At 38.6% G+C, this 27592-nt stretch overlaps 2 protein-coding genes across 4 annotated transcripts in view; one reads left to right on the forward strand and one right to left on the reverse strand.

Annotated features, from left to right (window-relative positions):
* Positions 1-27592, reverse strand: part of MTNR1A (melatonin receptor 1A) — an 80049-nt gene that overhangs the window by 32558 nt on the left and 19899 nt on the right. Inside the window, exon 3 of one of the 3 annotated variants that reach the window (XR_009698811.1) lies at positions 10336-10545. The gene's annotated coding sequence lies outside the window, so the exon portion shown is untranslated. Of the gene's footprint in view, positions 1-9924; positions 10546-22616; positions 22640-27592 lie in introns of those variants that run through there. The other 2 variants (XM_061177550.1, XM_061177551.1) reach the window with 2 other exon arrangements.
* Positions 521-19099, forward strand: LOC133081423 (coagulation factor XI). Its single transcript, XM_061177548.1, has 14 exons — positions 521-575; positions 5980-6142; positions 7403-7509; positions 8176-8335; positions 9570-9679; positions 10393-10552; positions 12648-12757; positions 12850-13012; positions 13103-13209; positions 15715-15883; positions 17109-17284; positions 17865-17960; positions 18525-18664; positions 18938-19099. The coding sequence occupies exons 1-14, from the start codon at positions 521-523 to the stop codon at positions 19097-19099; spliced, it is 1878 nt and encodes a 625-aa protein (XP_061033531.1).

The following is a 27592-nucleotide window of genomic DNA, read 5'->3' on the forward strand; positions in this document are numbered from 1 at the left end:
GGATAAGTACATGTATGAGTGACCAAGACAACCTAGGAATAATTTGTAACATAATTTTTAAATTAGAAAATTTTGTTAGTAAAAAATCATTTATAGCTTCTGTGATAGATTTAGAAAAGAAACTTCGAAGATGGAAAGAAAGGAAATGAATTGAAAGAGAAGAAAGAAATGGAAAAATTGGGATGGGGAGAGGGTCAGATGATGGCAGTGAGAAATGTCTGATTAATAGTGAGCTGAAGGTGGAGGAGAGGGAGGGAAGGGAGGAAAGTGAGAGGACCCTTCCCTTTTAGCCCTTGGTCCTTCCCAACCATGAACATGTTGACCACTGCACATACGACCATGCTGAGGAACGCTCTAGGGTTGGGGAAAGATACAATTCAGCTTATGATAGGAGCTCTGTGAACACTACTGAATTAACTACTCCTCTCCCTCCGTATTTCTTGTAAACTCTGATATCAGTAAATTAATTATAAATTCACATTTTGTGTTCTAAACACATGTACATTTTTCTTTTTGTAGGATGACTTTATTATATCAAATGGTACATTTCATTTTATTTGCCTCAGTTTCTGGTGGTAAGTAGAGTTTTATCTTTAGTATGGACTGGGAATAGCTTGGTTCCCTGACTTGTGGATGAGAAAACAGAAGGGTATAAGCCCAGAGAGGAAAATCACACTATTGTCCCCATAGATGTGGGAGAATTCCATGCCATCTACTCCAGGGAAGGAAATAAAGTCTTTTTATTTATTTTCTGCTTAAGCCTTCAGGGTTTTTCAAAGCAGGGAAGGAAATTGAGGTAAACGAATTGTTTATGATAGTAAGAATCTATGTCTGTATCTATATCTATATCCATATCTGTACTATGTTTATGTCTAAATCTATATCACACATTTAAATGATATTTAAGACCAATATTAAAAAGCAGAAATCTTGACTTGCCTCACTGATTAGTCAATTTTCCATAAAGCAGTCAGTTCAATGCAACACACACACACACACACACACAGGCAATTTTGGACTGAAAAATGTCCCCCAAAATGTCCAAAAATGCAAATATTCCTACATAGTTCATGCATTTCAATAATTTAACCACTGCTGTGAATTCTCCACTCTACATCATGTCCACTAAATTTGTTTATAAATTACTTAACCAATATTCAGAAGGACATATCAGTTCAAGTATTTTTAGCCCTTATATTTATTCTTTATTTAAAATGAAAGTTTAAGCATTCCTTTTAAAAAAACCTTACATATATTACATTTAATTTCTGCTACTGTTGCTAGCATTTAATGCACAGTAAACTTTTTTTCTGGCATATGTGGAAAATGGTAAATCTAGGTAAAGAGATATAAAATAAAACAAATTTCACTACAGTTCATAATTTCATTTTTCTTTGTGACAAGATTCTTATCCAGGTTATTATATTCCTTCATTGTCATCATTATGAAATAGTATTGTTATTTAATTGATAGGTCAGTAGTAACTCAATGGACATATTTTGAACATTGGACCCAACAACTGCATCTCTACATATATACATTCTTTACATATGCGTATGGAACATTTACAAAAATTGACCACATAAAAGGCCCTAAAGCAGGTCTCAACAAATTTTAAAGGATTAAAACTCTACAGAGCATGTTATCCAATCACAATAGAATTGAGATAAAATGCAAGAAAAGACAACTGGAAAATCACAAATGTTTCAAAATTAAATAATACCCTTTTAAATAAATATCGGTCAAAGAAGAGATCACAATGGAAATTAGAAAATGTATTGAATTGAATAATAATGAAAATACGGCTTATCAAAACTTTGGGACGTAGCTAAATTGGTGCTGAAATCAAGTGTGTACACTTACGTGCATATATTAGAATAGGGAAATGGTAAAAATTAATGATGTAAGAATCCAGTTTAAGATGATGGAAAGAGAAGAGCAAATTAAATGCAAAAAAACTAGACAGAAGAAAAAAATAAAACAGCAGAAATTAATTAACTGAAAAACAAACATATATTAGGGAAGCTTAACTTAGTCACAGTCTCCAAAGCATGTTGTAAGGCCAGTGTGATCTTGATACCAAAACATGACAAGGACATTGAGACAGGGATATTATGACATTTTGACAATATACAAAAACAGGCACTTTCTAGTTCACCCAAAACAGATTAACCAGTTTTTACTGGCACTAAGAAGCTGTGTTTGGATTTGGAAAATCAATCTGCCTTGTAAATTTAAATGATCCAATTAGTAGGTGGTATATTTTAAGAAATACAGCACCTATATTAAACATGTAAAATCTGTTTAATTTACCAAATAATTAATAAGCTTCTTAAAAGTAACATTTTAATATAGCATGCTTGCTTTGCACTAAGAGATGGGATTTGCTTGGTCAATGGGACTATTTCGAGGTGCGAATAGACCCTCCATTAATGGAGGCTGCCGTACAGCTTCCTTAGAAGCAACACAGCCTGGGGAGAGGAGGAAGATTCTGTTCACCCGCAGGTCATTCTCAGGGAGCTGCCAATTTTGGAGAAAATCATGTTATATACAGAGGTTATAGATGGGTAATATAGAAGGCATATGGGGTGGATTTTTGAGGAGAGCTGTGGCAGGGTCCTTGACTCTCTTCTCCCACGTATCCCTTGGCAGTTTAGTGAACTGGACTCCATCCTCAGAATAATGTTTTAAAGAAATGAAGTGAAAATACATAGGATTACCAAACAAATAAACTATATTTAAATATAGTTAGTTAAACTGTAAAAAAAAATTATATAGAAATAGATGTGCTTCTTATTAACACTTTATGTAATAAGATTTAGTGGTGGGTCTAAAACTGCATAGTAATTACCATCAAACTAGTAATGAGTGATAATGATATTTTGAGATATCTGCAACTGTAGTGTTTTTAAATCTGCAATTTTTATTATGACAAAGGCACAGATACTGTGAACCCTAATGCAGTTTGTTCTTACATTAATAATGGAAATATATGCCATATTTTAGTTAGAAGCTAGGGAAGATAAAGATGAAATTTGCCCCCATTTAAGTCCATGGACTGTATACTCCTATAAGCCTTAGTGACAATTTCTACTGTTTTTTACCTATATACTTTCCCACATATTTATTGGTATGTTGGTTATTACTACAATAGAAATTAGTTATTTTTAATTTTATTTATTTTATTTTTGCTACAATAAATTTGAGTGATATTTTATTCTGTCCAAATATTTTATTTTTGTTATATATATTTATATATTTGTTTTTATATTAAGAAAACTAAGGGTTATATTGTAGCATTTGTCAATAAAAATATACCAAGATTAAAAACTACAACACTTTGATTCAGTGACTAAGTAATAATGACCTAAAAATCCACAATCTGGAATATTCAATATCTCTTTCTAGAAACAGAAGAAAATTTTAATTTTATGCAATTTAGCTTTGTTTGTATTTTTAACTTACTTATGGTTTCAGTGGAAGGGGATTCAATAATTTTTCCAAGAGTCTAAAGTTCCTGTTCCTGCCTATTTATTTATTTGTTTGGTTTTTATTTTTCTTCCAGTTTTATTAAGGTATAGTAGACATACAGCACTGTATAAGTTTAAGGTGTACAGCATGATGATTTGACTTACATACATTGTGAAATGATGACCACAATAAGTTTAGTGAACCTCCATCATCTCATAGAGATACATTAAAGAAATTGAAAAAAATGTTTTCTTATGATGCAAACTCTTAGGATTTCCTCTCTTAACAACTTTCATATGTAATGTACAGCAGTGGTAATTATACTTATGTTGTACATCATGTCCCTAGTACTTATTTATCTTATAACTTGAAGTTTGTACCTTTTGACTTTCTTCATCCAATTCCCCTCTTCTCCAATGTCTGCCTCTGGTAACCACAAATCTGATCTCTTTCTAAATGAGTCTATTTGTTTGTTTTTGAAGTATAATTGACCCACAAGACCATATTAGTTCTTAAAAAACAAAACAAATGAACAAACATAACGAAACAGAAACAGTCATAGAAAAACAGAATAAACAGGTGGTTGCCAGAGGGGAGGGGGATAGGGGGAGGAGAGAAACAGGTGAGGGAGATTAAGAGATGCAAACTTCCAGTTGCAAAATAAATGAGTCACAGGTATGAAATGTACAGTGTGGGGAATATAGTCAATAATTATGTAATATCTTTGTATGGTGACAGATGGTAACTAGACTTGTCATGATGATTACTTTGAAATGTACAGAAATATCCAATCATTATGTTGTGCGACAGGAACTAACATAGTGTTGTAGGTCAATTAAACTGGTCCATTTAGGAAATAAAAACAAAAATAAACAAATGGGACCTAATGAAACTTAAAGGCTTTTGCACAGCAAAGGAAACCATAAACAAGACGAAAAGACAACCCTCAGAATGGGAGAAAATATTTGCAAACGAAGCAACTGACAAAGGATTAATCTCCAAAATATGCAAGCAGCTCATGCAGCTCAATAGCAAAAAAACAAACAACCCAATCCAAAAATGGGCAGAAGACCTAAATAGACATTTCTCCAAAGAAGATATACAGATTGCCAATAAACACATGAAAGGATGCTCAACATCACTAATCATTAGAGAAATGCAAATCAAAACTACAGTGAGGTATCACCTCACACCAGTCAGAATGGCCATCATCAAGAAATCTACAAACAATAAATGCTGGAGAGGGTGTGGAGAAAAGGGAACCCTCTTGCACTGTTGGTGGGAATGTAAACTGATACAGCCACTATGGAGAACAGCATAGAGGTTCCTTAAAAAACTAAAAATAGAACTACCATACGACCCAGCAATCCCACTACTGGGCATATACCCTGAGAAAACCATCATTCAAAAAGAGTCATGTACCACAATGTTCATTGCAGCTCTATTTACAATAGCCAGGACATGGAAGCAACCTAAGTGTCCATCAACAGAGGAATGGATAAAGATGTGGCACATATATACAATGGAATATTACTCAGCCATAAAAAGAAATGAAATTGAGTTACTTCTAGTGAGGTGGATGGACCTAGAGTCTGTCATACAGAGTGAAGTAAGACAGAAAGAGAAAAACAAATACCGTATGTTAACACATATATATGGAATCTAAAGAAAAAAAATGGTTATGAAGAACCTAGGGGCAGGACAGGAATAAAGATGTAGATGTAGAGAATGGACTTGAGGACACGGGGAAGGGGATGGGTAAGCTGGGACGAAATGAGAGAGTGGCATGGACATATATACACTACTAAATGTAAAACCGATAGCTAGTGGGAAGCAGCCGCATAGCACAGGGAGATCAGCTCGGTGCTTTGTGACCACCTAGAGGGGTGGGATAGGGAGGGTGGGAGGGAGGGAGACGCAAGAGGGAGGAGATATGGGGATATATGTATATGTATAGCTGATTCACTTTGTTATAAAGCAGAAACTAACACACAAAAACAACAACAACAAGAACAAAACACACACACACAAAACAAACCAAAAAAACTGGTCCATTTAATATAGTGAGGTGATGTAGTACGTTATCACATCCAGGGCCATCGAATGCTACCCGCAGATGATCACTGTGGAGCCTTTGTTTCATATAAACATGGAGTTTAGACACGGAGCAGTGCTGGGGAAAGGGAATAGCAGAGGCCATTCTAGACCTGCAAGCATTTTTGCCAGCGAAGATCTGAGAAACGAATCAATTGCTCACAAAGCATCCACGTCTCCAAGACAATCATTCAGAAGCACCATTCCATTGAGGCACACGTGCCATTTAGTGATTTTCTTTTCTATCTGAGGCTGCTTATCCAATAAACTAAAAGGTTTTATTGCCCTGATTTCCATGTTCAGGCATATTTCCTGTTAAGTAGCCCTACTTCACTTGCCTTTGTGAGATTATTACCTGATTGGGTATGTGCTCACTAAGATCCCAAGTAACACGTGTCATGTATTATAACACAGAGTGTGTGACCAAGCTGTTCCAAGATGCCTACTTTAAAGGAGGAGACATTACTGTTGTTTTCACACCAAATGCCAAGCACTGCCAGATAGTCTGCACCCACCATCCAAGGTGTTTGCTCTTCACTTTTATGGCTGAATCATCATCTGAAGATCCTACCAAGTGGTAAATGTTTGCTTTTCTACATAGAGGAAATAGATTTTATACGACAGACAGACAGACAATTACCAACAATAAATTGCCATCTACCATTTTATAAAATTTAATGTTAACAATTGGAAAATGTATTTTCCTTCCGTTGAAATATTAAATATTACAGAAAAAAGAGTAGTGTTTAGGCAGGTCAGGAGGAACAGACATGCCCCTCAGTGTGGTTTCTTGTGGTTTCAATATTAATGATACTTTCTCTCTGATTTCTTTCTACTTTAATGCCAATTAATCATTTTGTTCTTTGTTTTTCAATTGATTATTGATATTTGATATGATTTAAACTGGTACTTTTCCCTCAATTATTTTATTAGAAAAAAATTCATTATTTATAAAGGTAATTTGAAAGAATAGTACAATGATTTCCTATCGCCCCCAAGATTTTTTGCCATTTTTGTCTTCCCTATTATGTATGTGTAGATGTCTAACCATTTGAAATAATTTGAAACCATCATAATACTTCACCCCTAAATATTTCAACATACATTATCTTACACAAAAAACATTAAAAATTAATAAGAATCCCTTTATATCATCTCAATTGTCCCCCAAGTGTAATTTATAGCAATTAACCAGAATCTTATTAAGATTCGCAAATAGCATCTGGTGGTTTTGTCTCTATAGTCATATTCTTAAAATTTTTAGGACATTCCATCCACCATTTTTGTTTCCATATTGAGCTTGAAAATTTAATAATAAAGCTTTACTGTAGAATGAAGTTATTAACATCTTTGTGTATTATTACTGCATTCATAGTATTTACATAGTGCCCTGAACTTATAAAATTTACTATTCTAGAATCTACAACAGAGATTGGCAAACTTCTTCTTAACAGGCAGAGAGTAAATATTTCAGGCTTTGTGGGTCCAGAGGCAAAATCAAGGATATTATATAAATACTTACACAATGATTTAAAATGTAATCATTAAAAAGTATAGAAACCCTTCTTAGCTCATTAACTGTACAGAAACAGGCAGAGAGCTGCATTTAATCAACAGGTCATAGTTTCCAGTTAGGAAGGAGCATTACATGTGATCTTTTCAATGTCGGGATGTTGGAATGAAAAACAAACTCACAGTCTTGCTAAGAATATATTTGTTTTGACATGAGATGGAGAAGTTTGTTTCCCTCTCTTTGACTCTCTGTGTGCTGACTTTTAAGACCCATTATTTTAAAACATAGATTTTCACCCAGTAATGTTATTTTTTTTAAAAACAGGTTTACTTGCATCCTGAAAGACAGTGTTGCAGAAACACTGCCAATGGTCAATATGACGGGAGCAATTTCTGGATATTCTTCCAAGCAATGCTCAGACCAAATAAGTGGTAAGATGTCTTGCTAGAATTGATATATACTAGTTATTGTGATGTGTATGTGCAGTTACATCAGTTTTGTGGCTATGAAATAAAACCCTGCTATATGGAAACGAGGTCTCCTAATGAAGTTCTTTCCTCGTAGAGTAAAAACTAGCATACATGCCTGTCCCCCCTACCCCATTATAGTTCATTAAAATTTATCTCATAGGACGTATCTAACTACATCAGTTCATCATTCATTTATTTTCTTTCTCCTTCGCAGCTTAAAGTTTTATATGAAAGTCCTTATTAAATATATTAATTCAAATCAAAGGAAGCAACCATAAAGGTTAAGATGACCCTTGTCTTAATGGTGAGATATTCCAGATACTTGAATAAGTTAATTAGTGAATCAGTCCATCAGTGGAGTTAAGGAGACAAGAGATGCCAGTTCATAAAGCTGAAGCAGAAATGTACAAGTCTAATATTGCTGCAGTGTAAAAAGAACACTGACATTCTCTTACTGTTTCCATGTGAGAGTAGGAGTTGAGCAGATTAAAATAAAACTAGAGGCCTTCTGAGGAAAAGTCAGGGGAAGAAATGAAAGAGCAAGTCTGGAGGGACGGTTGCTAAGATAGAATTATCAGATGCCCCCAGAGACTGGAAGATAACCATATTTTCTGATTTTATTTCCAGCTTGCAACAAAGATATTTATGTGGACCTACATATGAAGGGCCTGAACCATAACAGCACTATTACCAAGAGTGCTCAGGAATGCCAAGAGAGGTGTACGAATGACATGCACTGTCACTTTTTTACATTCGCTACAGAGCACTTTCCAAGCGTAAAGTATCGGTGAGTAAGCTGTGGACTGAGCCCAAGGACCTTAGATTATCCGATAGAAAACAAAATGGGATTCTTTTTTTTTTTCCTTCAACTTGTAGGGGTTAAAAATTTATTTTTTACCCCTACAAGACAATTCTATAATAAGTACTCCCAGTTTTCTTGATGGAAAATGCATTTAAAGTCCAACTTGGATGCATTTCATTTTGTAGTACAGAGTCTGTCTTTCAATGACGCTTTTAAAAAATGTTTAATACATCTCCTAGCTAATTTGAAGAGCGCTACATTTTTAAAGTGGCAATTTTGAAACAATTACAGTGGTCTGACAGTTCCATTCTCAGACTAAAGGATGCTACAGTATGAATCTATAGAATCAAAATGAAAAAGCTACTCAGATATCCTTCCAAATAACAGTTCCCCACCTGAGACAAAGTAACTGAAACCCATGTGAAGTATTTTAAAAACTTGCCCCCTACTGGATTTAGAAATATTCCAGGTATAAACCTCCTGTGTAAGAATATAAAAGGATCTGATCTGTAATTGATTAATCTCTTTTCTCTTAAAAAATATTTTTAGGGAAAAATATCATTAACTTTTTTATTTAGAAATATTTGAGATGTTCTGGATTCGTATAGGAAACTACATTTATCTGAAATCAAACAATGAAAGAAAAGTTCAAATGACTGGTATTTGGATTTTAACATTCTGCTCTACACATTCACAAAAAGCAGATGAGTGGAAATAAAGCGTCAAAGATTTGTTTGAAGAAAAGCAACGATAACACAGAATGAAACCCTCAAATTAATAATTAAGTTTTCATGGCTTTTCTTTAGCTCAGCTCAAACTACACCTTTTTACATATTTTACGTCTAAGATTCAATGCAGCATGAACAGCAAGCCAGGAAATTGTGAGTTGCTACGTATTATAAAAAAGTTAAAATGCTAAAATTGAGAAGAGCTTGAGAAGTCATCAATTCCTACACCTCTACTCTTCATGTCACCACCCATCTAAAGCTGTCATTTTACTGATGAAAAAATAAAGTTGACAAAATTCACAGGACCACCAGCTCTTGGCAGAGTTGGGACTCAAAACCAGCTGTCCAGTCTCTCAAATCTATACTTTTCAGAGCAATTCTTTAGCTATCATGCCCAGGCCGTCTCTAAATGTGAGTTTCTTATTATCTTATGTTTTTCCTTATTTGCATTTGGAGGGATAAAATATTTGTCCATTTTGGTCTTTATTTAGTAACACTTGTCTGTTGAAGTTCACCCAAACGGGGACGCCAGCCAACATAGCAAAGCTCAGTGAAGTGGTGTCTGGATTTTCACTGAAGCCCTGTGCGCTTTCTAATCTGGGTAACTATTATTTTCTTAATGAGGTAGTTTAGCCATTAAATAGTAGGTGCTGATTATGTGTACGATGGGCATAACTTAGGATACCAATTTGTGCCTACTGATGAAATGGACCCAATGATCTTTCATCTTCTTCATGAGAAAAAATTCATTATGTTCTATATGATTAAAGCTTATATTTTAATTTAAAGCTTAAAACAATCATTTCAGTTATCCTAATTTTAAAAAATGTAAAAGATCCTGGGATAAACTAACTTTTAAAAATTACTAAGACCTTGTTTCTTTAGTACAATTTTAGGTTCGCAGCAAAATTGAGGGGAAGGGATAGAGATTTCCCATATACCCGCTGCCCAGACACATGCACAGCGTCCCCTATTACCAACGACCCCCGCCGGATGGTACATTGGTTACAACTGACGAACCTAGACTGACACACATACAGTCACCCAAAGTCCATAGTTTACATTACGATTCACTCTTGGAGTTGTACATTGCATGGGTTTGAACAAATATGTAATGGCATGTTTCCATCATTAGAGTATCATTCAGAGTATTTTTCACTGCCTTAAAACTCCTCTGTGTTCTGCCTATTCATCCCTCCCTCATTCCCCAACAAACTTTTTATATGGAATTTACAAATACCATGAGTGGGATTTTACCTTTACCGATGCTACTGGTGAACTGACTTTCCAAATATGGTTTCTTCTGTTGTACAGCTTGTATTAGGGACATTTTCCCTAGAACGATGTTTGCAGACAGTAACATTGACAGTGTCATGGCTCCAGATGCTTTTGTCTGTCGCAGCATTTGTACTCACCATCCCAGTTGTTTGTTTTTTACCTTCTTTTCTCAAGAATGGCCAACAACATCTGAAAGGTAAGGAGTAAAGATTGTGTCATGTGTTATCTTTTCAAACAGTTGATCAAAAGCCACCATTAAAAACTCTGAGCAACTACAAATTTTATCTAAATGTCTGTCAAGGATACATAAAAGTTGCAAAGAAGAATTCCTAGTTCCTCTTTCTTTCCATTCCCCACCTATTCACTGCAAATCTGGTGTTACTCAAGACTCTTGGCTTTTCTTTATGTTAGGGAGGTCTCTGCCTTTAGAGAGTTGCTAGTTCTGAAAGGAATGAAGAAAATAAGAATGGTCATTAGGAGGCATCTTAGTTCAATGCCTGGTTAAAATAATTGAACCTGGAGCAGAAAGAATTGGAAATATCAGTGACTTGTCAAATCCAAAGTGGAGAGGGGTGGAACGATGGCCTTCATCAACAGAATCGTGGGTAATGGTGGAGGGAGATTTGAGAATTTAGACCCTGCTTCCCTACTGATGGGTATTAACATTGGAAACCATAATAAAGCACAGGAAATTGCTATTATCATCAAAGGGATGTTTGCTGGGGTTGCTGCTCCTCATTAACAAAATTCACTAAAAAAAAGAAGAAATCTTAAGATTATTTGCTTAAAAATCTAGATTGTATGTTTATCTTAATCTGAATTCTCAGAACCCTTGTTATTTGCTTGACACTGCTGTTCATTGTTGGGGAGAGTGTCCCCCAGAGCCATCCAGCCAAAGTAAGCCCTTGAGTTCCTGTTTATCAAGCAAGACTGTTTTTTTATCAAGTGAGGATATAATTCCGGAAGTATAATGCTAGGTTTGTCACATGAGAATATATCTGTTACTTTCATTTTCTCAACATGGATCTAAATGCGGGGATACCATTAGTCAACTCAATAGATTAAAAACTCTGCACTACTTGGACCAGAGTGGAAGTAAAAGAGAAGTGATTAGATTGGGATATATTGTCAATGTAGAGCCAATAAGATTTGCTGACGGATTGAATGCCAGCTGTGAAGTAGAGTCAATGATAGCTCCAAGATTTTTGGCCCAAGAAAATTGGAAGGATGGCAATGCCAATGAAGAGATGGGGGAAGATTTCTTACAGAGATGATTTCAAGAGGCAAGAGGTGCCTGGTAGCCATCCAGAGAGAAATATTGAATTGGTGGTTAGAGAGGGAAGTCTGGGATTTAACAAAGGAGGTTTATGCCCTAGATCTGTGTTAGGTGTCACCAGGATACAGCTGGTAATTAATGCCAATGAAACTGGTGAGGTCACCAAAAAATTGAATGCAGTCAGAGAAAGAGAGGAGGTCAAAGATTGAGCCTCGAGGCATTATAAACTTCAGAACTTAGAAAGATGCCTTTGTAATGTGTTATTTTGTCTTAATCACTGCTCTTTTTCTTTTTTATTCCTTTTATAAAATTCCCAATCAATACCTATAAGAGGAGCAACACATTTAATCCTCATTACAAGGTGAGAGAGGAACATGGGTGCTACAAGCCAAGACTTGGCTTCTTAAATTTACGTTAATGAATATTAAGTAAAACTAAATATCCATTTCCTCAGCTGTATTAGCCACATTTCAAGGACGCAGCCTATGGCTGGCTAGTGGCTATTGTATTGGCTGGCATAGACGTGGAATATTTACGTCATTGCAGAAAATTCTGTTGGACAGCACAGCTCCAGACTGTGATTTTGTGCTAATTAGGAAAAGTTACTTCCTCCCAGAAAGATGCTGCCTGGGTGTGGAGTCTGTGGTGGATTTTGCTTATCCCTGTCTACGCCTACAGCAACTCTGGGTAGCAGATTTGTAGGTAGCATGAAAATTCTTGAATCGTTGAGATAGTCTAGGAGAGTTGAGAGAAAGGAAATAAAAAAGGAAGGTACTAGGAACAGTGATGTTGAATAGAGCAAGCTTAGAAAATTTAGAGGCCGTTTGGTAAATTTGTCTACAACCTATGGACCATGGAGTCTGAGTCAGTGATTTATGAATAGTACTTTCAAAATGGGAACAACTTCCCTATTAAATGCCAACAACAGGAGCTGACTTCTATATGTGCTGTGAAAATGTCTTCTTCTTTGATATGTTTTACATGATATCTCTATATTTCCCTTTTTTACTGTTAGAAATCTGTGTCTACTTAAAACGTCTACAAGTGGGTTGCCAAGCGCACGCATTAGAAAGAACAAAGCTCTTTCTGGTTTTAGTCTACAACACTGCCGGCACAGTGTCCCAGGTAAACAATGAAAGCTCTTCCTTCTGACTGAGAATCAACAAATGTGTGCTAGGGTTCCACGTCTCATATCTGATATGTGCTTTGCTGTCTAGTGTTCTGCCATTCTGCATTCTACCGTGACACTGATTTCTTGGGAGAAGAACTGGACATTGTTGACATGGACGGGCACGAAGCCTGCCAGAAAACATGTACCAACAGCATCCGCTGTCAATTTTTTACCTATTCTCCATCTCAAGAATCTTGCAACGGAGGGAAGTAAGACGTATGATGAGTTCCACAGATGCTCCTGCCCCATCTAGCTGAAGGGAGGAATTATGTTTATACCATTTTGTTTCCAACCTGCAGGGGTAAATGCTACTTAAAACTTTCTGCAAATGGATCTCCAACTAAAATACTTCATGGGAGAGGAAACATCTCTGGATATACGTTAAGGTTATGTAAAATGGATAATGGTGAGTTTAATGTCACTTGAAAAATTACATCCCCTGTATACTGAGTATGTTATGACTAAGAGAGTCAGTAGTAGCTACAGAGGGGAGAAAATTAGTAAAGTAATGAACTTTGATGCAATTTTCTGTTATTTTCACTGCTATCACTCAGGCTGACCTGTTTTAAAGGTAAATATTGGGCTTTGACTAAACTCTGTGTTGCCTGGCATTATCTGAATATGTGTTATAATTTGATACATTTATATAACCAGTATTTCCTGGTGAGACTCAGGCTCAGCCAAAATTTTTATGTCTGATTGTTATCAAGGTCAATAATCTTTCTTATTATCCTTTATAATAGAAATATCAACCAGCATCTTGGTTAATCAGATTAGTCATTTTCTTTCTATTGGCTATTACTTGATCTTTAATTCAAATATAAATAATCATCATATGTTTGGAAAATTATGTATCTGTGCAAGAAATACTCAAGTGGCTCCTTCTCCAGGGCCTTTAGATTTCCTGCAAGTGTTCTGCATATTTATGAATATTAGCAAAAGTTACAGTAAAACCTTATTAATTTGTAACAACGAGTATAGTAGGGTGGAAATAAAAATTGTCTATATTAAACAAGACCTATAAAAACATAAAAATTATAATACACATCAGATCAGCAGTGCTTCCATTCCAGTGGCCAATTTCTGAGCATAGTAACAAAAGATGGTTTGTAGGCAAACAACACTGTGTAAGGGATGAAACAGGAAAGAGCCTAATACACACATTCCTCTCTAAATTATTGTAATAACCTATTATGACTTTAATGTTCATTGACTTACATACATGTTTTTAGACTTTTATTGCTTACTGCCCAATATTATAATGCAGTATAAATTAAGTTGCAACTGAGATTTAATGAGTGAAATGGAAGTGATAATTATGCTTTGTCGTAGATTTCAAAGTATGAAAATCTTCCGTGTCAGAAATATTGGCTCTACTGAGAGGTGAATAAATCCTTAACTTCTGAGAACTTGTTTTGTATAATAGAACATACAGTATTACTGTATACTGTGTCCAATGCTAGCTGGGAAATTCTGCCTTTCTAGGGCTTAGAGGGGCTCTGATGGGAATCTGGATGGCTCTAGCTTCTTTAAAAAGACAGTAAATTGAGTTGTATCTCATATATTCTCTGTTTTTCTTACAATAAATTTACCTAAGACAAGAAGGAGCATTTACAATCATTCTGTTGTCTTGGTTCTACCAAGCAATGGAAAGGATGCAGCAAATTTTGCTGTTAGTGATGTTGACATAGTTTAAAAAATGGGAACCAGCACTTACACCTTTAATTGCAGAATTCATACTCTACCTTCCTTCCTTCTCTTTTCTAATGAATCTAGGGACTCTGGTCTCTAGAGGTTACAGAATAAATCAGGTGTAGATTGATAGCTAAAGCAGAAAATACAAGATAAAGGAAAATAAAATCTTATGTCTTTTTAGTGCATCTTCTGAAATAAGTGAAACTAGATAATTAGGTTTTGCTGCATTATATTAGATGAAATAATACCCTAATATGAGAGGGAATATCTAACTGAGATGTTTATCATATCTTGTACTGTCATTTGTCTACACTATAACCTAACTTTGTGAAGATACAGAGCAATTGCCATTCAAAGAAACATCTCTTAACACAAAATGTTAAGGCTGAAAACAAATATTTACAGCATTTTTTTGAACTGAGAAACCAAATAGAACGAACACCAAGACCTATAACTCATCTTAATGAGGTCTTTATTTAGTCGTTCTTAATGCATTTTAGTTACTGATCTATTAATTTTCTGAGACAAGAACGAAAACAGAAGGGTGAGTTTGAATCGAAGTCCTTGGAAACATCAAAGGTTGAGCAGAAAACCCCAGTCTGTCAACAAGACCAAAGGGCAGAAGCAGTTCACAAACAGAAGAGCAGCCAGGTTTGGATGTGGGTGGAGCAGGAGTGACTTGGACCAAAGGGCAGCTGGAACGGAAGGGGATGCGGAGGAACTGGACAAAGGCTACACACTGAGTGGCAGGTGCTGAACTCTTCTTTGTAACAGTAGTTCTTAAACGTTACTGAGGCTGATTAAAACTCAGATGACTAGGGTCCACTGTCAGAGTTTCTGATTCACTAGGTCTGAGGTGGCGCTCACGAATTTGCATTTCTAACAGATTCTCAGGTGATGCCATTGGTCGGGGGCCACACTTGACAACCATTGCTTTAAGAGAACCATTGAGGTTAGCATTTGATGGAGGGTAAGACTGCCTTGCCGCCCCAGATGAGGCATTACTTGGGGGCATGCGATTACAAGGTGACTCACTCATTCAGTTTTTATGTGCATGTTGTGCTTTGCCAACTTGATTCTAAAGTGTCTTCAAGTCAAGGTCATGGTAAATTATTGAATCCAGGGAAGGTTTTTTTCCCTGTGTGCCTGAAGGAACATAACTACTGTTGGAAAATGAAGATTTAGGAACCAGCTCACTGTAATCCTTCTGCTGTAGCGTGTACAACGAAAATCAAGCCCAGAATTGTGGGAGGAACCAAGTCTGTTCTTGGAGAGTGGCCATGGCAGATAACTTTGCACATCACATCTCCCACCCAGAGACACCTGTGTGGAGGCTCCATCATCGGAAACCAGTGGATATTAACAGCTGCTCATTGTTTCAGCGAGTCAGTACCACTGCTGTTTTTCCTCGTTCACCATACTCACACATATATGAAATCTACCCCTAGTATTGTAGTACAATTTTAAAGATGTAAATTATCCTATTTGCTAAATTAATTTTCTGTCTTTAGTGATTAAAAAGCAAAAAGGAAGAGCCACTCATGATCTACCAGCATCAGAACAGGTGCAGGAACATGGCTGTTTGACTTCATAATATTCCACTTTTCCAGTTAAATGTATACACATCCCCGGGGGAGTTCTGGTTATTTCCTATTGAGAGCATATCATCTTCTGTGCACTGTCTGGGCATTGGGTCCAGAACTAAACTCGAAGAGAATTTCCTGCTCCCTGAATCTAATTTCCCATCTATTCCCCCTCTTCTTCTCCCTCTCCCTGCCCCTCCCCCTCCTCCTTCTCCTCCTCCTCCCTTGTCCTCCTCCTCCCCCTTCCTTCTTCTTCTTCTTCTTCTTCTCCTCCTTCCTCTTCTTCCTCTGCTTCTCTCTCTCTCTCCTCTCTCGTTCTCCCTCCATCTCTCTCTCTTTCTCTCCCACTGTGTTTCCAGACCCATAAGGAAGAGTTTATTATACATCATCAAATTGGATTCCCTACTTAAGTCGATTTCAATACTGGTAAACTTAAAAGCTCCATCGGGAGAGCGTTCAGAGTATATGTAACCCGGGGAATTTTAGTTGGCCAAACTTCCTCTTTGCACCTCAGTATCTTCTGGGTTGTTTCCAGAAACAGTTTTGTGTTTTTGTTAGTAGGTTTATTTTATCAGTATGCAACTTACTCATATTATTACTCAAAGATTCATTTGAGGTCAATAGTCTCTTTTACCCTTTACATATGGGAAAATGGAGTACCAGAAAGTCCAAGAGAATTTCTCAGGGTCACAGCCAACGACCCCAGCAATGAAACTAAAACCAAGAACTTTGTGTGTGTGTGCGTGTGTGTGTGTGTGTGTGTGTGTGTGTGTGTTGAAGGGCAGAAAAAGTATTCATTGATTTTTGTGTGTTTAATATAAGGCAAATGATAGCCCAGGACATTCCATATAGGAGGACTATGTGACTGAAAAATCTTAGCATAAAATCACTTCTTTCCACTTAAAAGCCCATCGTTGGCAGAAAATATTACCTAGTTAGTAACAGTCAGTTAAATAGCACTGTACCTCAAATGCTTGGGAATTATTCGGTAAAGGAATTTTCTTTTCCTCGATTGCTTACTCCTTAGGGTAGAGTCACCTAAAGCTTTGCGTGTCTATAGTGGCATTTTAAACCAAGCAGAAATAAAAGAGGATACATCTTTCTTTGGGGTTCAAGAAATAATAATTCATGATCAATATGAAATGGCAGAAAGTGGATATGACATTGCCTTGTTGAAACTGGAAACGACAATGAATTACACAGGTATGGAAAATTTTAAACAGAAAGTTGTCTACAGTGATTACATGGAGATGATGGTTCACACTCCCAGATTCATGGCCAGACCCTGGCAATCTCTCCATGTGTTATTATCATGAAAGGGGGAGGGGGATGCCAAGCTAGTCTTAAGACTGATGTGCTTTCCTGATGACTGCATCTTATTTTGGGGTGTGGGTGAAATGGTAAGTTGTCCCTAGCCTTCTTCAGATGCACAGAATGACATAACTTCATAATATACTGGAATATTAAAGATGATTTTTATCTGCTTTTTAAGGAAGAAGGGATTGTGGGTCAGAATGATGAAGCAATATCTACAGGGTCACAGACCTCGCGAGAGTGACAGAGTTAGTGGAGAGGGCTGTGGCTTGTCTCTCTCGTTCCCTCATCCTGGGATGTGTGACAGATAACGCTGAACACGATGGATGAAAATGTATGACAAGGAGGCAAAAAAAAATGAATATAATAAATAGGGAACACACTAAATAATAGAACATGAAGGAAGTTTTTCCTGGGAAAGAAGATGTATTTTGTTTCTGATAATTAAACTGTAATTTTTAAAATTTAGATTCTCAACGACCCATCTGCCTACCTTCCAAAGGAGATAGAAATGTGACGTATACTGAGTGCTGGGTGACTGGATGGGGGTACCAAAAATTAAGAGGTAAGAAATGATGTTTCTCTGTGTGCTCCAGCTCAAGATACATAACACAGTTTAGTAATAAGCTTTTCTGCTTTATCAATTCATACAGCTAAAATTAGAGTAAAATAATAACATTATTCAATTGCAGAAAGCATATTAATAAAGATGGAAAGACAAAAATCACTCAAGTGAAGGTGACACCTCATCTGTTTGACTGGAAATTTTAAATATGACAATCTCTTTAAAGACATTATTTTTAATGCAGTTTAATTCGAAACCTAGCACTTTTCAGTAAATGTCTTAGCCTGTTATCCAATTATTTTCTCTGGGAAGCAATTCCAGTTAGAGCCATAATTAATTTTGGACTTAATTAACATTAACAAAATGGTACTCACAATAGTGAGAATAACATCTTCTCTGTACCCTGTAATTATAAAAGGTCTATGAAGTAAACCTAATATTTTTTTCCTTCTAGATTTTTAGTTAGGTATGGTTTTGATTTTAAATACATATACTTATATTTAAATTTGTATATCTATTATATATATGTGGTTGTTCCATTAACAAACTAAAAATGTTTTTCAGACAAAATACTAAATACTCTCCAGAAAGCCCGGGTACCCTTGGTGACAAATGAAGAATGCCAGGCAGGATACAGAGGGCATAAGATAACAAATAAGCTGGTCTGTGCGGGCTACACAGAAGGCGGCAAGGATGCCTGCAAGGTAACAGCGCTCTCAGCCGACTCAATGCACTCACAGCAGAATGTTTAGTGCGTTCTTAAAGCAGTTTTCTGCCAGTGAGCGGGGAACACAGTGGATTTGTCTTCCTTACCCTGAAATCTGATAGACGGAGGGAAAAACAAGAAATCCGGTTCTTTGAAGTTTACTAAAGGGCCAAGACAGAATTTTAGGTGAAATCACTCTGATGAAAATGTATTTAAGATGAGAAGTGTCTGACCTGATCTGCGTGCCTTTTCTTTTCTCCATTTGTCACAGGGAGATTCGGGGGGCCCCCTGTCTTGTAAGCACAACGAGGTCTGGCATTTGGTAGGCATCACGAGCTGGGGCGAAGGCTGTGGCCAAAGGGAGCGGCCAGGTGTTTACACCAACGTGGTCGAGTACGTGGACTGGATTTTGGAGAAAACGCAAGCAGCTTGAAAGAGTCCCCAGATGCCATTTGACTCCCTGAAGGGTAAGCCAGATTATTCCCTGGAAGAGGGTTTGGATTTCACCGAAGAAGACACTGCACCATCATTTTCCTCCACAGGCTACAATTCTGAGACTGTAACAGATTGAAGGGGCTTGGTATTGGTAAGAACACACCAAAACTGTCATTCGCAAAATTCCCAGTTCCGCTATCATCAGAGGGTGATCAGCATCCAGTCTCTTGTTTGTTGGTTACACCTTTCCTGAGCCAAAGGAATACTATAAGATTAAGATATTTGAAGATGAAAACATACCCAGATAGACCAGAAAAGAATCAAGTAGTGGCACCATAGGATCGGGTAGAACTGCTCAAAGAAACCACTGTAAAAAGATTTGTTAAATGAAAAATGGGAACTGGAGAAAATGGAAACAAGGGCAGTCACCATCAAATCGCAAGACTCTGGGCTCTGCGTACATGCACACATCTCTTTTGTAAAGAAAGAATTTGACTGAATTTGATGGCAGGTTTTCAGAATAATCAAGAATTCTTGTCATGTCATTTTTTAATATTTTTTAAATTAGTTTGGGTAGAGACAAGCTATGAGTGAGTGTGAATGTGGGTTCCAGAATTTCTGTATGGGAAAGGATTAAAAGCAGCAATTCACCTGGAAGTGGGACCTTAGGGGACGAATCTTAAAGGTGTTCTTGCCTAGAAAACTATTTGTGCGTGGATTTCATATTTATTTGCATAGTTTTGGGTAGGGGAGGGCTGATGAAGATGAGGGGGTAAGCCAAAGACCTCCTAAGATAAGCTGCCTCTGTGAGTGTGGGTTTACCAATCTACGTTTATGGATGATAAATGTATTGGACAGAAATCAAAATAAATTACATCCATACTACGGGGAAAACGATTTGGGAATAAATGGATGGTTACAGTAATGTCTTCAGCATCTTGAAAGTGGCTCCCTGTATTCTCAGTACTGGGGTGTTCCCTGTAAATATTTACCTGGTTATATAGTGCAAATATTTACCTGGTTATTGTTGCTGATATAGTTTAATAATCTAGAATTTTCGCTGTCTACACCAGTTTTCAATCCGTGTCAACAACTTATGTCAATATTCAATCCAATATGTGCAGTATTTCTTGAACAGACTGAGGTGGTGGGATACAGCAGTGAGCCAATAAATAGATCCCTACCTTCTTGAAGCTTCCGGTCTAGCTAGCAGGAGCCACAAAAATAAAATAATTACACATGTATAAAATATATCATGTAATTTTAAATGGAAATGAGAGGGAGGCACAGGGTTCTATGAGAAGTTAAGGAAGAAGAGAGTTTAGGGAAGGTTCAAAGACTGGGATAAAAAGGAATTTGTCTGAGGAAGAAAAATAAAAACAAAAGCAAGCAAGCAAACAAACAAACAAAACCCCCAAAATCAAAAAATTGTAATGACATTAAGGCCTTAGCTACTGTCCTACCTCATCAAAGACTCAGGGAAACTTTGATCCATTCTGATGAAGAGGCATGTCCCCAACTGGTCCTGTTCAGACCCACTTCTCCCTTTACCTTGTGGGTCCTGCCTTGTCCTCTAATATTCCTTTCTTATGGGCTTTTCCCACATCCTCCATCAACCTGGGTCAGAATGGGTCTTTCCCTGTCCTTGTGCGAGAGAATTTTCTACATTCTGGTTAATGTCTTCAAAATTCACATTTAGAGAATTTACCTGCTGCCCTGAGGCTCCAGCAGCAGTGAATGGTGGTCCTGTGCTGAGGCAATGGTTTCCTCTCTTAGCCTGCCTCTCCATGAGACGTTCTGAGGCCGCTGGGTACCCTGAGGAAGGCTTCTCTGGGGGCCTCTCCCTACATCCAACCCATTTCCCTCACAGGGTATGTATGCGGTGCTCATTCATCAGAGCGGGGCAAGCTTCTCTCTTTCCTTCTGTCCTTCCCAAAGCCATCGACAAACTGAAACTAACTCTTCTGAGCAATTTTTCAATTAGGAATGTGCCCGTGTGTGTGTGTGTGTGTGTGTGTGTGTGTGTGTGTCTGTCTGTCTGTCTGTCCGGGGGCAGGGGGAGAAGAGTTGGGGAGAGAGACAGAGAGAATGAAAAGGAATATTTCCGGTAACCACAATACTTAACACACACTCAGCCTCACTGCCTCTCTTGATGATCCCTCATCTTCAGATATAGTTTTAATTTCCTAGGGTTTCAGTAACAAATTGCCACTAACTGAATGCTTTAAAACAACAGAAATTCTTTCTTTCACAGTTCTGAAGGCTAGAAGCCTGAAATCCAGGTGCCCCCTCTGAGGTCCTCAGGGGAGGGTCCTTCCTGGCCTCTTCCAGCTCTGGTAGCCCTAGGCCTTCCTTGGCTTGTGACAGCACCACTCTGATCTCTGCCTCTGTCTTTACATGGCCTTGTCCCCTGTGTCTCTCCGCCTCTTCTCATAAGGACCCCAGTCATATTGGATTAAGTGCCCACCCCACTGTGTAAAAGTATGTGCTGCATGAAGTATAGAAATTATTGTCATTATCCATTTAGTTCAGACTTTCCGAGAAGAGACTATATTCAAAATACCCCCTGCAGCAACTGGCACAAAACAGATATTCAATAAACAGTTGTCTCTCTTTTGCCCTTGAGCATCAGACAATTTTATTATAAACGTAGTAGTATGTGGTGGGATTCCCAGGTGGAGATTATGATTGTGCATGTATGTGTTTGTTTTACTTGCTCTTTCTAAAGAGGTGTCAACATTTATCTTTTATCTACTGAGGCAGCTTCCCCACTGCACCCAACACCCCTGGGGAACGTGTGCACACTTTGTAACTCCAAGAAACTTTCAAAGGACACTGTGCTGTACCCAGGCAGAAATTTCCATATCCTGTGAGGATTTGTGTCAATGCTCGGACATTGTGAAATAAACAGTCAAGTGGCACTCGTGACGTTGGTTGGGAAGGTACCTTAAAAAAGAATACAGGGGGACCTTCAAGATGGCGGAGGAGTAAGACGCGGAGATCACCTTCCTCCCCACAAATACATCAGAAATACATCTACATGTGGAACAACTCCTACAGAACACCTACTGAACGCTGGCAGAAGACCTCAGACCTCCCAAAAGGCAAGAAACTCCCCACGTACCTGGGTAGGGTAAAAGAAAAAAGAAAAAACAGAGGCAAAGAATAGGGACGGGACCTGCACCAGTAGGAGGGAGCTGTGAAGGAGGAAAGGTTTCCACACACTAGAAGCCCCTTCGCGGGCGGAGACTGCGGGTGGCGGAGGGGGGGGAGCTTCAGAGCCACGGAGGAGAGCGCAGCCACAGGGGTGCGGAGGGCAAAGCGGAGAGATTCCCGCACAGAGGCTCGGCGCCGAGCAGCACTCACCAGCCCGAGAGGCTTGTCTGCTCCCCCGCCGGGGCGGGCGGGGCTGGGAGCTGAGGCTCGGGCTTCGGTCGGATCGCAGGGAGAGGACTGGGGTTGGCAGCGTGAACACAGCCTGAAGGGGGCTAGTGCGCCACAGCTAGCCGGGAGGGAGTCCGGGAAAAGTCTGGAGCTGCTGAAGAGGCAAGAGACCACTGTTTCGGGGTGCGCGAGGAGAGGGGATTCAGAGCACCACCTAAATGAGCTCCAGAGACAGGCACAAGCCGCGGCTATCAGCACGGACCCCAGAGACGGGCATGAGACGCTAAGGCTGCTGCTGCCGCCACCGAGAAGCCTGTGTGTGAGCACAGGTCACTCTCCACACCTCCCCTCCCGGGAGCCGGTGCAGCCCGCCACTGCCCGGCTCCCGTGATCCAGGGACAACTTCCCCGGGAGAACGCACGGCGCGCCTCGGGCTGGTGCAACGTCACGCCTGCCTCTGCCGCCGCAGGCTCGCCCCGCATCCGTACCCTTCCCTCCCCCCAGCCTGAGTGAGCCAGAGCCCCCGAATCAGCTGCTCCTTTAACCCCGTCCTGTCTGACCGAAGAACAGACACCCTCAGGCGACCTACCTGCAGAGGCGGGTCCAAATCCAAAGCTGAACCCTGGGAGCTGTGCGAACAAAGAAGAGAAAGGGAAATCCCTCCCAGCAGCCTCAGGAGCAGCGGATTAAATCTCCACCATCAACTTGATGTACCTGCATCTGTGGAATACCCAAATTGACAACAAATCATCCCAAATTGAGGAGGTGGACTTTGGGAGCAACTGTAGACTTGGGGTTTGCTTTCTGCATCTAATTTGTTTCTGGTTTTATGTTTATCTTAGTTTAGTATTTAGAGTTTATTATCATTGGTAGATTTGTTTATTGATTTGGTTGCTCTCTTCCTTTTTTTTATATATAGATAAATATATTTTTTTCCTTTTACTCTTTTTGTGAGTGTGTATATGTATGCTTCTTTGTGTGATTTTGTCTGTATAGCTTTGCTTTTACCATTTGTCCTAGGGTTCTGTCTGTCCGTTTTTTTTTTTTTTAGTATAGTTTTTAGCACTTGTTATCATTGGTGGATTAGTTTTTTGGTTTGATTGCTCTCTTCTTTCTTGCTTGCTTTTTTGTTTTTTCTTTTTTTATTACTTTTTTCTTTTTTTCTTTTTAATAATAATTAAAATTTTTTTAAATTTTAATAACTTTCTTTCCTCCTTTCTTTCTTTCTCTCTTTCTTTCTTTTTTTCTCCCTTTTCTTCTGAGCCGTGTGGCTGACAGGGTCTTGGTGCTCTGGCCGGGAGTCAGGTCTGAGCCTCTGAGGTGGAAGAGCTGAGTCAGGACATTGGTCCACCAGAGACCTCCCAGCCCCCTGTAATATCAAACGGTGAAAGCTCTCCCAGAGATCTCCATCTCAATGTTAAGACCCAGCTCCACTCAACAACTAGCAAGCTACAGTGCTGGACACCCTATGCCACACAACTAGCAAGACAGGAACACAACCCCACCCATTAGTAGAGAGGCTGCCTAAAATCAAAATAAGTTCACAGACAGCCCAAAACACACCACCAGACTCGTTCCTGCCCACCAGAAAGACAAGATCCAGCTTCATCCACCAGAACACAGGCACCAGTCCCCTCCACCAGGAAGCCTACATAACCCACTGAACCAACCTTAGCCACTGGGGGCAGACACCAAAAACAATGGGAACTACGAACCTGAAGCCTGCAAAAAGGAGACCCCAAACACAGTAAGTTAAGCAAAACGAGAAGACAGAGAAATACACAGCAGATGAAGGAGCAAGGTAAAAACCGACCAGACGAAACAAATGAAGAGGAAATAGGCAGTCTACCTGAAAAGGAATTCAGAGTAATGATAGTAAAGATGATCAAAAATCTTGGAAATAGAATGGAGAAAATACAAGAAATGTTTAACAAGGACCTAGAAGGACAAAAGAGCAAACAAACAATGATGAACAACACAATAAATTAAATTAAAAATTCTCTAGAAGAAATCAATAGCAGAATAACTGAGGCAGAAGAACGGATAAGTGACCTGGAAGATAAAATAGTGGAAATAACTACTGCAAAGCAGAATAAAGAAAAAAGAATGAAAAGAATTGAGGACAGTCTCAGAGACCTCTGGGACAACATTAAATGCAACAACATTCGAATTATAGGGGTCCTGGAAGAAGAAGAGATAAAAAAAAGGGTCTGAGAAAATATTTGAAGAGATTATAGTTGAAAACTTCCCTAATATGGGAAAGGAAATAGTCAATCAAGTCCAGGAGGCACAGAGAGTCCTACACAGGATAAATCCAAGGAGAAACATGCCAAGACACATATTAATTAAACTATAAAAAATTAAATACAAAGAAAAAATATTAAAAGCAGCAAGGGAAAAACAACAAATAACATACAAGGGAATCCCCATAAGGTTAACAGCTGATCTTTCAGCAGAAACTCTGCAAGCCAGAAGGGAGTGGCAGGACATATTTAAAGTGATGAAAGGGAAAAACCTACAACCAAGAGTACTCTACCCAGCAAGGATCTCATTCAGATTCCACGGAGAAATTAAAACCTTTACAGACAAGCAAAAGCTAAGAGAATTCAGCACCACCAAACCAGCTTTACAACAAATGCTAAAGGAACTTCTCTAGGCAGGAAACACAGAGAAGGAAAAGACCTACAAAAACAAACCCAAAACAGTTAAGAAAATGGTAATAAGAACATACATATCGATAACTACCTTAAATGTAAATGGATTAAATGCTCCAACCAAAAGACATAGACTGGCTGAATGGAGACAAAAACAAGACCCACATATATGCTGTCTACAAGAGACTCACTTCAGAACTAGGGACACATACAGACGGAAAGTGAGGGGATGGAAAAAGATATTCCATGCAAATGGAAATCAAAAGAAAGCTGGAGGAGTAATTTTCATATCAGACAAAATAGACTTTAAAATAAAGACTATTACAAGAGACAAAGAAGGACACTACATAATGATCAAGGGATCAATCCAAGAAGAAGATATAACAATTGTAAATATTTATGCACTCAACATAGGAGCACCTCAGTACATAAGGCAAATGCTAACAGCCATAAAATGGGAAATCGACAGTAACACAATCATAGTAGGGGACTTTAACACCCCACTTTCACCAATGGACAGATCATCCAAAATGAAAATAAATAAGGAAACACAAGCTTTAAATGATACATTAAACAAGATGGACTTAATTGATATTTATGGGACATTCCATCCAAAAACAACAGAATACACTTTCTTCTCAAGTGCTTATGGAACATTCTCCAGGATAGATCATATCTTGGGTCACAAATCAAGCCTTGGTAAATTTAAGAAAATTGAAATCATATCAAATATCTTTTCCGACCACAACACTATGAGACTAGATATCAATTACAGGAAAAAAAATTGTAAAAAGTACAAACACATGGAGGCTAAACAACACACTACTAAATAACCAAGAGATCACTGAAGAAGTCAAAGAGGAGATCAAAAAAAAAAAAAAGTGAACAGCTTGTTAAGTGGATATCCTAGACTTAAAATTCAGTGGGCCCACCAATCAGCGATTAGTATTGTTAATAAATATAGTAACACCATTTTGACTAACAAGAATAAGAAAAGAATGCAAGTAAGAATATTACAATATGGGACTTCCCTGGTGGCGCAGTGGTTAAGAATCTACCTGTCAATGCAGGGGACATGGGTTCCAGCCCTGGTCCAGGAAGATCCCACATGCCATGGAGCAACTAAGCCCATGTGCTACAACTACTGAGCCCGCATGCCACAACTACTGAAGCCCGCGTGCCTGGAGCCCGTGCTCCACAACAAGAGAAACCACCACAATGAGAAGCCCGCGCACCACAACAAAGAGTAGCCCCCGCTCGCAGCAACGAAGACCCAATGCAGCCAAAAATAAATAAATAAGTTAATTAATTAAAAAAAAAAGAATATTACAATATGTCCCTCTTGTGGAGTGCCTACTGTGTGTTTTACTCCTTGTACCACCATGCAAGATAAGGTATTATTATTACCATTATAACATAATATCATGTTGTTGCTTTTACAGGGGAAAAAAAAAGAAAGAAAAGACAAAAAATTTTGCAAGTATTTTCTGCTCAATTCTCCACTTTCCCTCTAGATGGCACTTAGATACCTCCTTTCGCCACATTTTAAACCATAGCATCTGGACAGAATGCATTTAATTTATAAGTAAACAAATTCTATGTATATATAGTATCTGGAAACATTAGATCAAATCAACTGCTTCAATTCAAATTCGCTTGACTTTTCAAATATAATTGTTGTAAATATTGAGTCCCTAGACGGTAGTTTGTCCTTTAAACCACGTGCTCCAGACTCCCCCCGCTTTGGGGACTTCACTTCCCCTTAGTGACTAATGACAGGAATCCTCAGCAATGGGTGACACTGGGTCCTGGGTACCAAGGTGTGCTCCCAAAGACCTCTAGGACTGCAGAGGGAGTGCTCACCTGTCTTCCACCAAGCCATCCCCGCTGTCACTTGCCACCTTGCTGAGTCACAAGGCTCACGACTTCTTGCCACCTCTCTGTGGCTTCCCTTCAGCTGTTGCAGCGCTTTCTACCACCCCGCAACCGTCTGGTCACTTCCAGTCCCTTCCCCACCCTTGCTTTGCTCCACATGTGAACAGAATCCCCTCCCTTAATTACTCAGAGTATTGTAAAGATCACGTTGCAATATTTAAAACAAACAAGCAAAAACCTTTGAGTTCTGAGGGCTTGGTGATAGGAAAAAAAAAAGAAAAATACACCTCCCCTCAACACACACACACACACACACACATCCCACGTTTGGAAGTGGATAGAGATACAATCACTCCAAGACTCCGTGAGTCAAGTTCCTCCTCAAGGTTTCCCTTCTGGCTGTGTGTTTCCCTGGCCCCCCAGCTTGCAGAGACCAGCTGGCTTGGGGCTGAAGCTTATACTATTTCACGACTTTGACAAAGAAACCCTCTTAGGGACAGAATGTCCATCAGTATTTGGGTTTGTCCACTATGTGTGGACAGAGAAAAGGCCTGGGCTACAAATCTGCCCTGACTTGT

The sequence above is a fragment of the Eubalaena glacialis genome, chromosome 20 (assembly GCF_028564815.1).
Source record: "Eubalaena glacialis isolate mEubGla1 chromosome 20, mEubGla1.1.hap2.+ XY, whole genome shotgun sequence".
NCBI classification, from domain to species: domain Eukaryota; kingdom Metazoa; phylum Chordata; class Mammalia; order Artiodactyla; family Balaenidae; genus Eubalaena; species Eubalaena glacialis.